This window comes from Apodemus sylvaticus, chromosome 2 (assembly GCF_947179515.1).
Source record: "Apodemus sylvaticus chromosome 2, mApoSyl1.1, whole genome shotgun sequence".
Lineage (NCBI taxonomy): Eukaryota > Metazoa > Chordata > Mammalia > Rodentia > Muridae > Apodemus > Apodemus sylvaticus.
Genome location: NC_067473.1, coordinates 110,196,795 through 110,209,329, shown reverse-complemented (window position 1 = coordinate 110,209,329; position 12,535 = coordinate 110,196,795). Strand labels below are relative to the sequence as shown.

The following is a 12,535-nucleotide window of genomic DNA, read 5'->3' as shown; positions in this document are numbered from 1 at the left end:
AACTTGGTATATGTTACCAAAGAACAAATTATGTTTCCTAACTGTTATAAGTAACATTAGAAAGAGCACCATCTTTAAACACTCATTAAAACTCACTTTTGAAAATGCCATCTAATATCAGATGCTAAAAGAGTCAATTGCCAGAACAACCTTCTATTAGCTAAAGTATCCTGGCAACAAAACCTTACAGTTGGCTGTTACATAGTATTATTTTACCAATGAAAGAACAACATATATCCAGTATAGTTCAATCAGAAAATGGAAGTGGGTGAACACTCTTCTATTCATTAATGTGTTCTTATAAGTGACCTTTTAAATTAGATACTCAGAAACTCAACCAAACTTATTCTCATATAAATGAAAAGAATCCAACATGAAATTCAGACATACCTTTGAGGACTCTCTATGCAAATAAGAAAGACCCCAGCCAAAGTTATACCTTTTATTTATAAATATTTGCAAGACTTAGTTTTGGGTCACTTTAACAAGAGTTTCTGTCCTTTCTTTTGAGGAGGACAGCAGAGACAACAATCAGGCTCTGTCATGCCTGCCATTATGTTACTGCCAAGTCATCCACTCGAAGTTGGCTGTCTGTTAGTTATCAGAGGAGCAAGCAAAATACGCAAATTCACTGTCCTTCTAGTATAACACAAATATAACTTAAGAAACCATTGAAAAGTGATCCATGTCCTAGTAATTATAAACAAAAGAAAAGGAAAGATAGTAGAAAGAAAACATCCTTAGGAGTGTGAGACAATTCTATACAACTCTACAGTAGGCCTTAGACGGTCTCTATGCTGGCATAATAAGCAACACGTGACATGGCTGTGACTTCCTGGTTGCATGCTTAAATTCAAACTAAAACTTAACAGCAAAATAAGTCAAACCTTGGGTCAAATGCTCTTTGGTTTAAATCGTCACTACCTCCTATAATTTTGGTTAACTTATTGGATTTTAAATTAAACTGGCTCTTCCATCTTTACCTCATTACAAAACTCAATCACCAAGAACCAGACATAAATTTCAGAGTAGTTTTGTTTGTGAGAATTCATGTTTCTAAGTCCAACCTCTCTATACAAACTATTTTAGAAAACAAAAACAAAAGAACAGCAAAAAAAAAAAAAACAAACCAAAACAACTGAAAAAAAACAGGTGTTTTAACATAGAATTTTATTACAACTTAATCCCATCCTTGAATGATTTTCTTTCAAGTTTCAACCATTTTTTTTTTTAAAGTAGTCAGTTTCCTGGTGGTTGCAATTTAATTAAGTAACCTTTCACACTGAGCAAAACCCCAAAGCAAAAGGGTCGTTAATCTTTCTAGTGATTAGCCACACCACTAGAGCCTCAAACATTTACCTCTCCTTCCCCGCAGTGGAAATGGTTTTAGGAGGATCACGGTTCATACCTCACACTCCCTGGAGCCAGAGATGGTATATGTGCAGGGACCAGATCCATTAACCGATATATCCATGGTCTCAGAGTTCGTCGGCTTGTAGTCCACGTAGTATTCCTGTAAAGGGGAATTCATTTGTCTCTCTGACTCCCTCGCCTTTTTCCGTCTCCTCTTCATAAGTGAGTGCTGTTGGAGTTGCTTCATGCTGGCTGGGTACCGTTTCCAAGACACATAGATCACCAGGAGAATCATGGCCACGGAGAGGAACAGAGCCACGCTCCCTGCGATGATTTTGTGAAATGACACATGCTCATACTCATGATCCGTACCTGGAATTTGAAAGCCCGGGGATGGGCTCACTGCCTCCAGGGTGGCTGGGATGGCATCCGGTTTGAAGATGGTAGGTTTGGGAAAGAACGGGGGCTTCTGGGGTGTTTGAGGAGCCAGGTGTGATCTTTCCGTGTTGACTACCTGGACGTCAGAGCAGATGTTGTAGGTCTCCACAGCATCGCTAACCTTCTCACCCTGTATGTGCTTAGGCCCTGCGCATATCATGGTACTTTCTTTATTCCCTTTGAAATTCTTCAGCCAGTAGAAGAGAGGACAGATGCTCCGACTACATTCCCACATGTTTCCAGACAAGGTGATGGATATTAAGGATATCCATGCATTGACAGTCTCCTGGGAGACATTGGTGAGCTTGTTGGAATCCAAATTCAATTTTTGCAAATTGGGGAGGCATTTAAATGTGCCGGGCTCGACTGCTTGGATGTCATTCCCTGATAAATCCAAGGTGTGCAAGGAACTCCAGGTCCAGGTTAGGCCTTGACTGACAGAGCGGATCCTGTTCCATTGCAGGTAAATGGATCGCAGGTTGAAGAGACGAGGAAAATGAGCAAAGTTGATCTTTGAAAACTGATTGTGCTCCAGATGGAGCTCTTTCAACTTCAGAAGACCAGCAAATGCATTTCGCGATAGGCTTCTGAGACGATTGTAGCCCAAATCCAGAAAGTCAAGGTTCCGGCAATCTTGAAAAACCCTTATGGGCACGGTCTTTAGAGAATTAGATCGCAAGTGCAAAATTATGAGTTTCCGGAGGCCTTTAAACTGCTCAGATTGTAAGGTCTGAAGTTTGTTGTAGGAGAGATCCAAGTTGCGGAGATTGGGGACTGGGTGAAATGTTTTATTGTGCAGATAGGTAATTTTGTTGGAGCTTAGAATTAATTCTTTCAGTCTGCGGATCCCTTGAAAGGCATCTTCATCCACTGAGCTAATGTAATTATGGTCAAGATAAAGCCATATAAGCTGGTTAAGGCCGGCAAACTGATTGGATTTGAGTTTCTGAATGCTGTTGAACCTTAAGGATAAACCTTGTGACCCTCCAGAAATGTTCTCAGGGATGTCTGCGAAGGCGTGAGACTCGCAGTATACAATCTTGCCATCGCATCTGCAGTTCTTTGGGCAAGCTCTCTGAGCCCCCGTCAGCATAACCAGCAGCAGGGTGGGAAATAGCACCAGAAACACACTCATGCCTTTCAGCTGCGTGATTAGACGGAAACCTACAATAGCAAAGAGAACACAGATGCACACTGTCAAACAGAAGCCGTACAGGACCACTGGCTTATCCAGATCAGGGGCGTCACACTGACAAACAGAAACCATCAGCACCCCTGGCTAACCCAGAGCAGGGATATCCTGTTTTAATTCAAGAACCAGATAGTACATTTAAGAACACATTTTCACAGTTAAAAAATCTTACTTCCTTTAGTGCCCAGGCTTGCTGTTTAGACCTCATTCTTTTCTCCTTAGTCTTCATAAGATCACAGAACTGTAGAACTGTGGAAAAACCTCTGAGTTTCAAGAGCACTTCTCTATCCCAACCCTGAAAACCTCCGGGCATTGCTTTTCATTGAATGCTGACATCTGAATAACAATAACATTTGGATGTCACTTTATCGACCCAGAGTACTGAACAGAAGTATCCTGCATCTTTTGGTAAGGTCAGAACCATGACTTAGGAAACCTGGTTCTGGCACATCTTTCCTAGTTGAGCAAACAGGCTGTGATTTAGCAGAAGAGCTTCTGGGATGCTGTCAAAGTAATCCAAGTTTGTTCTGCCTGAATCACATACCGACTGCATACAAGGGCTGCGATTCCTGATCCCTGCAAAATGGCATGGGAATATACACAGACAGCTCACAGAACAGGGTTCATAACAGTGTGAGGGGCTCTCAGTTGGTTAAGAAACATGTTATTGTGTACTTTGGTCCCATGTCCAGGAATACATGAGCTAAGATGCTTGATCACCCATACCACAGACACCTCCAGCCCTAGCTAAGAGATCAAGTTTGTATACAAAATACGTAGAGTATAAACTAATCAAGTTATTAGGTACATTGCTAGTTATATCCCCATATTGTTGCCCTTGCAAATTTGAGAGATAAGAAAAAAAGCCCACTATCAGGTTCCCCACCATCCTGTCCTACTGAAGTCTGTCACTGACAGCTCTGCCATCTCTCCCCTGCCTCCATTAACTTCAGAAAGCCTGCAAAGTTGCAATCTATTAGCATTTATGCCGCATTTTCAAGTCACTGCGAGAGAGGGGGATTCCTCTCCACCTTCAACAGTAGGTATATTATTTCTTAACAGGAAGGAGGGGGACAGAGAGTAACTACTGCAGGCTATAATTTCTTTTTAAATAGTCATGTTTTAAACTAAGATAAAATCCTAGTCTAAAAATTCTCTCTCTCTCTCTCTCTCTCTCTCTCTCTCTCTGAGTTGTCTTTTTTCTTTTCTTTATTTATCTCTCTATTTATTTATTTATTTTAAATTTAACAAGATCTTGTACTCTGTTTTCCTGTCAGCTTCAGTCTCATTGAAATACAACCCCGCTCTCCCAGACAGGAGAAAGAGGGAGGGAAAACAAGCCAGTCACACTTGAAAAAAACAAAACTGGCAAATGACTACTGGAAATTTGGAAGCTGTATTCAGGATGCAGCTTCCAAGATCAAACAAGCCTCCGGTGCCACCTCTGATAAAGTAGAGACCCCACCCCTGCACCCACACAACCAAGTGTTAACAATCTTTTTGACAGCCACCCGAACACAAGTGTGGCTCCGATTATCAGGAAATAGAAGCAAACACGGTATTTATTTCATGCTCTGTTCCCAAGCTGTGGGTACGCAGACGCTAGAGACAATCTTAAAGCTATCCCTCCAGCGTGTGTTTAAGTCCGCGTTATACATTTATAGATTGGGGGAAAAAAAAGAAAAGAAAAAGAAAAAGAAAAAGAAAAAAGAAAAAAGAAAAAAAAACTAAAACACTGCCAAAAGAAAAGGATCTAAAAATATAATAGCAACTATAGTGAGGCACCCGGTAAAGTAGAGGTTGCTGCTTTGTGCCTGTTTCCTGGTCTTTTAGCAGCTAATGCCCAGCTGAGGATGCGGGATTAGGATCAGCTTTGCTGAGAAGAAAACAACAAAAGTTCGCTTACCCATCCTTTGTCATCCAAAAAACGTCTGCCCCCCTCTCTCAGCTTTCTTCTTATATTTGGTCTCTCCTGTAGAAATCACCACCACCTTCATGATACAGTGCAGCTGTCATTCAAACCATCCTGAGCCCGCATGTGAGCCCGGAGCCCCACGTAAACTTCCCCGGAGAGGACAGGCACACACACACACACACACACACACACACACACACACACACACACACACACACACAAATAATATAGATATACGTATACTTAAAAAAAAATGAGCACGGGGTGGAATGAAGGGGGAGGGAAGAGGAAGCCTGGGGGGAGTGCGGGAGGGGGGAGGGCCTCTAGGCTCTGAGGACCATTGTATAATTCACTAGGGACACATTAGCAGTAAATTGGCAATCTGTGAAAAGAGCTACAGCTCATCTCGGAGGTAACCAACTTCTCTATGGGAAGAGAGAGAGAGAGAGAGAGAGAGAGAGAGAGAGAGAGAGAGAGAGAGAGAGAGAGAGAGAGAGAGAGAGAGAGAGGAGAAGGGATTTTAAAAAAAATGGAAAGGACAGGAAAAATCCTCAGAATACCTGGCATTCCTTACTGTGCGGGCTTTTGCCATTCCCAGATAAAGCAATTCATCCTCAGGATTTTGCAGCTGTTGAAGCAAGCCAGGCCGCCTGTGCTGTGCGAGACCCCAGTTTAAAAGCTATGCAGGCTAGGTTTATCCATTTAGCTGGTCAGGTTGAAAGTGTTTTGTAGCTGTGCTGAGAGGCAGCCCTTGTCTAATTCAGAAGGCTTTCCAGAGACTGATGGTGCTCAGAGCTGGTTGGTGCTAATGCTCGAGTTTGTGATACACTGAGTGCCCTCCGCTGGAGAAAACAGATTGCACATTAAAGACAGGAACAAGTGAGCTTGTCAGGGCTGTGCAGCCTTCCCTGCTCAGAAAGGGAAATTAAAGGCACAGGATCACTCCCCACTTCCCGTCCAGTCCAGTACTATAAATTATAAAAGGTTTACGGCTGGGTTTATGCCTCACAGCTGCAGCAGCTGTTAGCAACTTCCTAGGTCTTTCTCCCTCCAAATGCCTGTGATCAGTAGGTTTTGAAAGTTGCTTTTGGTTTAAAATGATTTCCAGGGTGTCACAGACAATATTGCCTCACCTTCAATGGCAGGAATAATTTTTATTGTACTCATGATTATTGTTGATTTGTCTATATTTCATTTTTAAAAAATAACCACATAAGGATGCCATCCCATTCAGGAGAGAGCACACTGTGTTTGGTTTTTAAAGACAGCTAATTCTGTAAATTTTAAGTCTGATCACTCCATTCTCAGCCTCTGTCAGTCACACCTATTCTGTCTCCTACATTGTACATTTATCAAGTGATTTATAATATGACTTTGTAAAAGTGTATATATTTAACTTAAGTGCTTTCTCAGCTATAGTTGAATTACCAAGTGTCTGTGTAACAGAAACTCAGACAATAATGGAAATAAAGCTTGTCAATTTTATTGCAGCTGCTTCTTGTAACACACATTCACTTTTGCAATGAACTTTTTCTTATGCAAATCATGTTCCCACTATCATGAAAGAAACAAGAACATTCCATCTCTATATTATTCTGGCCCTTCTCTAAACTTTGCAGGCTATCCTGAAATTAGGAATGATAAAATAAAAAAACAAAATCTGAGGTAAGTAATTTTCAAAAACCTAAACTCCTCATTGAATTTGTTTGGGATACTTCAAAGCAATGTTACCTATACTTAAAAGTATTATTTTATGTGCATGAGTATCTTTCCTGCATGTATATCTGTGCACCATGTGTGTGTCTTGTGGCTACATAAGCCAGAAGAGGGCATGAGATCCACCGGAACTGGACTCGTGGACAATCTCTGCATAGATTCTGGGAATAGAAACTGGGTCCTCTCTAAGGGGATATACGCACTTAACCACTGAGCTGTTTCTCTGGTCCCATACCTCCATACCTCTATTATTGTGTTCCCAAGTTTTAGTTATTTTATAATTTTTGACAGATAATAATCTAAGGATACCTAGAGTAACACAAGAAAATAAATGCTGTGTAGTGCAGAGACTGCTAGGTAGTCACAGACCTAGTTCAGCAGCTTTGAGAACATCAAAGGGATTTTACAGAAAGGTCTATGTCTGGAGTCAATACTCACAAGTGGATAATTTTTAGAAATACTTTGGTTTTAGTTTATTTGTTCAAATATTATTTATTGAAATGGAATGAAAAGATGGCAAACACTCATATTTTCACTCAGATTTATGAGTAGAAGGTCACAGACACTTGCCTAATCACTAAAATTTCTCAACGAACAAAAAAGGATCTTCTATCCCCTACATACATCTGTCCCATTGACTGATACCTGAGCTTCTTGTTTAGAAATGTGTGCTTTTGGCTTAAGACTTAATACCTATTAAAATGTAAATTCATACCACAAGAGGCAATGAAATTGTGAGTACTGAAAGGAGATAAATCAATCAATGAAAATGATACATATACACTCTCTTCAAATTATTGTAGTTTACATAGAGACACAAAACCCACCCATATATTCAGTGGTAGAAGATTCAATAAGGGGAAAATTTCTGATTCGCAAAAGAAAAAAAAGATCAGTAAAATTAAAAGAATATTTTTGATTGGATGACCAGATATTATGTATAGTGTAGGTCAGGCAGGATCAAAGAACCCAGGGACTAAAGAAAATGAAAAGCAGTAGGTTTATTTCCAGGAATACTTTTATTTGCGTGTGGGGGGGGGGGGAGAGATGAAATGTTCAGAACAGATTTTGGGTAGAAGAGGGAGCTAGGGTGTATTTGATTACATCTGCTCTCATATTTTGTCTATATTTTAGAGTTTCTCATCTCATGAATATGTAGTTAGGCATGATGTTTATCTATCCACATATGTGTAAGTTTTCTTTTGTTTGAATCTACAATATGAGAACCATTTTTGATAGTTGATTCGAAAAATATCATTTTGTATGGCAATTAGCTTATAATATTCTGAAAGCATGAAGATCTGAGGCTGGAAAGATGGCTCAGTAGTTTGGAGCTTTTGGATCCAGTAAGAATACCAAATAGCTTACTATCCCTCTACTCCCATCCTCATCTGCAACTTCCCCCCTCTGCTAAAAATAAACTAAGTCTTTCATTTTAAAAGCAGAAAATAGTATCAAGATTTAATAAATACTGGCTGGGCATGGTTTATACAGACTTAGAGTCATCTCAGAACTGAGGAGGTTAAATAAAGGATCCACAGAACCCTGGTTTATGAATCTTTGTCTTAAAAACTAAGTTTATGTTCCTGTAAGACCCAATAAATAATGCATTTAAAAGTTAATACAATATTCTGTTCTTATTTTGTAGATGTAGTCAAAATGATAAGATGCAATAAATATACTATGATACTATGATGACATAAAGAGATATACAGTGTGATGTAAGATAGTGTGTAAGATTTGAGAAAAGTCTTTTCTTCTCCCATGTATACACACACACACACACACACACACACACACACACACACACACATACTTTACTCAAGAGAAAAGTTTGATTTATCATTTCTTCAGACTATTAAACACAAAGAAAATGACCACTCTGGGCTCCTTGTTGTGTGCCCCTAGTGAGCCCTCTATGGAAATCATATCTGATTCTTGCTAAGGAAAATCAACAAAAGATTAATGAGTTTACTAGAACAAAGGAGATCTAGGTTGTATTGGAAATAGCTTCCATGGCTACCATGTCCAGCATTTGTCTGGATAAAAACATGAATATAAATTTTCCAGGAAAAAGAAAATGGTTAAGTGGGTAGTCATCTTGAGGCCATCTCCACCCCTGATGGGACACCCAAGACAAAGGCTCTCATTGCATGGTTGGCTAAAATAACAAAAAGATAACCAAAAGTGAACAAAATATGGGTACGCATAGAAAAAATACAAAGGAGAAAAGAAACTGCTTTCTTTAAGCATTGAAGGCAGTCTATCTGTTGATCAAACTATCAGTACAACTAAGAAAAAAGAATCTTTATAGTAGTTTAAGTGATTCCAGTCTCATGGCAAGGTCAGAAGCAACAGTTGTATGTTGGAAGAAGAAATCAAGACAAGCAAAGCTAAAGCCAGGTTGTCTTTTTCTTAGGTCGATGCTGGTTTGCCAATGAGTCTCAGTGAAGAATAAGGTAGGAAATACTTCTATTTTGTAATATGTCATCCAAGGCAATTCTTTATCCAAGATGACTTTGAGAAGCCAAAAGATTAGGGGTCTCTGACATAATTTATGAGATTTGACTCATAAAGTAGTCCTATGCTTTTGGTACTTATAGAACTTCATGAAGAGGCAGTAGGATTCTTTTGTTGTTACATCAAAGAACACTTAGTAATTGAAACTTGGAACTTGAAATTTTCCTTGATAGAAATATTCACAACACAGAAATTGCTAAAGCCTATATATAATTCAGTGTCTGATTTATTTTGTGTGTGTGTGTTGTGTGTCTAGACCTGAGAAAAATGATAGAGAAAATACCAAGACAATTATAACCATAACACCGTACTGCATCCGTAGTTATATAATTGTAAACATTGAAAATCTTGGCAATATTTTAATATTTGAAAAACCTATTCTGAGTGAACAATGAAGTCCTTTAACAAAGAAATGAAGTTAATCAATGTGAAACATCATACAGTGAGGGCTAGGAAGAAAGCTCAGTCAGCAAACTATGAAGACCAGAGTGATATAGCTTAGTATTATTCCCAGAACTGGGCAGATAGAGACAGGAGATTCCAAGCGCCTGTTTGCCAGCCAATTTAGCCTAATCTGAAAGAGTGGAGTCCCAAAACCTACCTCAGCAGTACAAAGTGTGCAATTCCTGAGGAGCAACACACATGGCTGACCTGTGTTCTCTACACAAATTCATGTGCATGTAAATATGCTCACACATGGACATGCAAATATATACCTTAAGACAATAGTTATGAAAGCATTACTTTTGGAGGATCAGTGTTAATTTCCTTTTGAGTATAAATAGATCTTACACATATTGATCAAAAGCACATGAACATGCTAGGCAAGTACTCTAGTACTCCAATAAGTTTTGAGAAAAAATGCTAATTTTGGCATCCTTTGAGAAACTTACATCTCTTCTATCCTACAAATAGTAAAGGGTAATAAGAGATGTGGAAGACACCTGGAAAACTAATGTGTAGAGTACAGACTCAAATCTTAACTCTGAAACTTCTATGTTGATGTTTCCAACAATCCTATAATATCCCTCCCTTGGGGTGAACATTATTTCTGTGGTTTTAATAGCATTTGATAGTATCATGGTACATTTGTCTATTTATTTGTACACTTATGTTTTATAGCTAGTACAAGCCTGTCTAATTATGTACAATAAAAGGTGCTTTAGAAGTGGAAAGATTTTTGACTGTGGGATGGCAAACCCATCCCTCACTTGATGCCCTGTCTTTCTGCTGGAGGTGGGCGCTGCAAGTTCCCTCCTCCCAGTGTAGGGCATTTCATTTAAGGTCCCTCTCTTTTGAGTCTTGAGAGTCTCTTACCTCCCAGGTCTCTGGTACATTCTGGAAGGCCCCCCAACCTCCTACCTCCTGGGGTTACATGTTTCCATTCTTTCTACTGGCCTTCAGGGCTTCAGGCCTTTTCCCCCACCCATTCTGTCCCTCTCCATCCCCTTTCCTTCTCAGTTCCCTCCCTCACCCCTTGTGGCTGCTTTCTTCTCCAGTTTAAGTGGGGCTGAGTCATACTCACTTGGGCCTTTCAAACTGTTGACCTTTTTAAGGTCTGTGGGTTGTATCTTGGGTATTCAGCACTTTTTTTGGCTAATATACACTTATTAGTGAGTACATACCATACATGTTCTTTTGGATCTGAGTTACTTCAATCAGGATTTCTAGTTTCATCCATTTGCCTGTAAAACTCAGGATGTCCTCAATCTTAATAGCTGAGTAGTATTCCATTGTGTAAATGAACCACTTTTTCTGTATACATTCTTCTGACATGGGACATCTAAGTTGTTTCCAGCTCTGGCTATCACAAAAAAGGCTGCTATGAACATAGTGGAACATGTGCTCCTGTGGCATGGTGTGACATCTTTTGGGTATATTCCCAAGGTATAACTGGGTCTTCAGGTATATCTATTTCCAATTTTCTGAGGAACCTCCAGATTGATTTCCAGAGTGGTTGTACCACTTTGAAATCCCACCAGCAATGGAAGTATGTTCCTCTTTCTCCACAGTCTTAAAAACAACTGCAGGGATGGAAATAGAGAGGAGCCTGAGGAAAAGAAGGTCGAGGAAAAGAAGGTCCAGGAAAAGGTCCAAAGTGGGATCCAGCTCAAGGGGAGGCCCCAAGACCTGACACTGTTATGAAGGCTATGGAGTGCTCACAAATAGAGACCTATCATGACTGCCCCCCCCCCGCCCCCGAAAGACCCTACAAGCATTTGAGTCAGATGCAGATATTTGCAACTAACTAATGGATAGTAGCTGCTGACCCCTGTGGCTGAATTAGGGGAATGTTGGAAGAAGCTGAGGAAAGGGTGACCCATGGATGACCAGCAGTCTCAGTTAATCTCAACTCCAGAGATCTCTCAGATACTTGAACCCCAACAGATATGAGGACCCCAACACAGACCAGTTCAGGGTCTAGTTTTAGTCAGAGATGATGCACCTAACCACCAAAAGACTGAAGGCCCCAGGGAGCTTAGAGGTCTTGTGGAGTGGGGGTAGGGGGTGGAGACAAGGTGGCAGGGGAGAGGAAGTATGGGATATAGAATAGTTGGAGGGTGGACAGAGAGGGGAGTAAAAACTGGAGTTTAAAATAAAAGAAATTTAAAAGGTAAAAAATAAAATAAAATAAAAATATTTGTATCAACCTCTATGTTAAACATCAAAGAGAGAGAGGGGGGTGGGAGAAATGTAAAGATAAATTAGTAAATCCATTAGTGAAGTGCTCAGGCATCAATCAATAAGTCAATAAACCAAGAAATTAGTTACTTCTGATAATACAGTCAACATTACCTTCAAAACATTCCTTTCTTCCTAAGATATTATTAGATCTCCTGTTAAAGGTCCATATGGCAAAAACTTAAAGAGACTTTGCAAAATATATCCCAAACCAACTCTCTGAAAATAAAATATTATTTAACTAGGCTTAATGAAGACTTCATAGTCAGATAAAATGGCCTTAGCTGTTACCTACTTTCTTAGGTTCCAATGCGCACAATTAAATACAAATGTCATACTCTTAATCTAATTCATGTTACAATTCCAGCATGAATGCTTGCTTAGGCCAAAGGATAGTACCAACTGAAGGCCAGCCTGCCTCCTACATTGAGACACAAAAAAACGAGAAACCAAACATAACTAAAACCAACAGGAAAAATGATTTCCTCAGCAGATAAACTCTGCATTCAGTCTCTCTCTGTCTCGTCTCTCTCCCTCTGTCTGTGTAGAAATAAAAACCTCACTTTATGCACTGGATCTAATTTCCACCCTGACTTACACCCACCTCTCCTTTCTTTTTTCTCATAGGAATGTTTTTCTCCATTCAGAGAAAAACATTTTACTTTTACTTTTGGTAATAATAAAAATACAAAACAAAACAAAACAAAACAAAAACAAAA

At 39.6% G+C, this 12,535-nt stretch overlaps 1 protein-coding gene across 2 annotated transcripts; it reads right to left on the bottom strand.

Annotated features, from left to right (window-relative positions):
- Nucleotides 1-1,130: 1,130 nt before the first annotated feature.
- On the bottom strand, nucleotides 1,131-5,728 carry Lrrtm4 (leucine rich repeat transmembrane neuronal 4). Of its 2 annotated transcripts, none has more exons than XM_052174037.1 (2): nucleotides 5,459-5,728; nucleotides 1,131-2,955 (listed from the first exon to the last, which is right to left on the bottom strand). In XM_052174037.1, exons 1-2 carry the CDS (start codon nucleotides 5,463-5,465, stop codon nucleotides 1,403-1,405), a joined length of 1,560 nt encoding a protein of 519 aa, XP_052029997.1. In that variant the 5' UTR covers nucleotides 5,466-5,728; the 3' UTR covers nucleotides 1,131-1,402. The 2 variants fall into 2 exon arrangements, with proteins under 2 accessions (XP_052029997.1, XP_052029998.1); XM_052174038.1 differs by lacking the exon at nucleotides 5,459-5,728 and adding an exon at nucleotides 4,890-5,003.
- Between the last annotated feature and the right edge of the window lie 6,807 nt (nucleotides 5,729-12,535).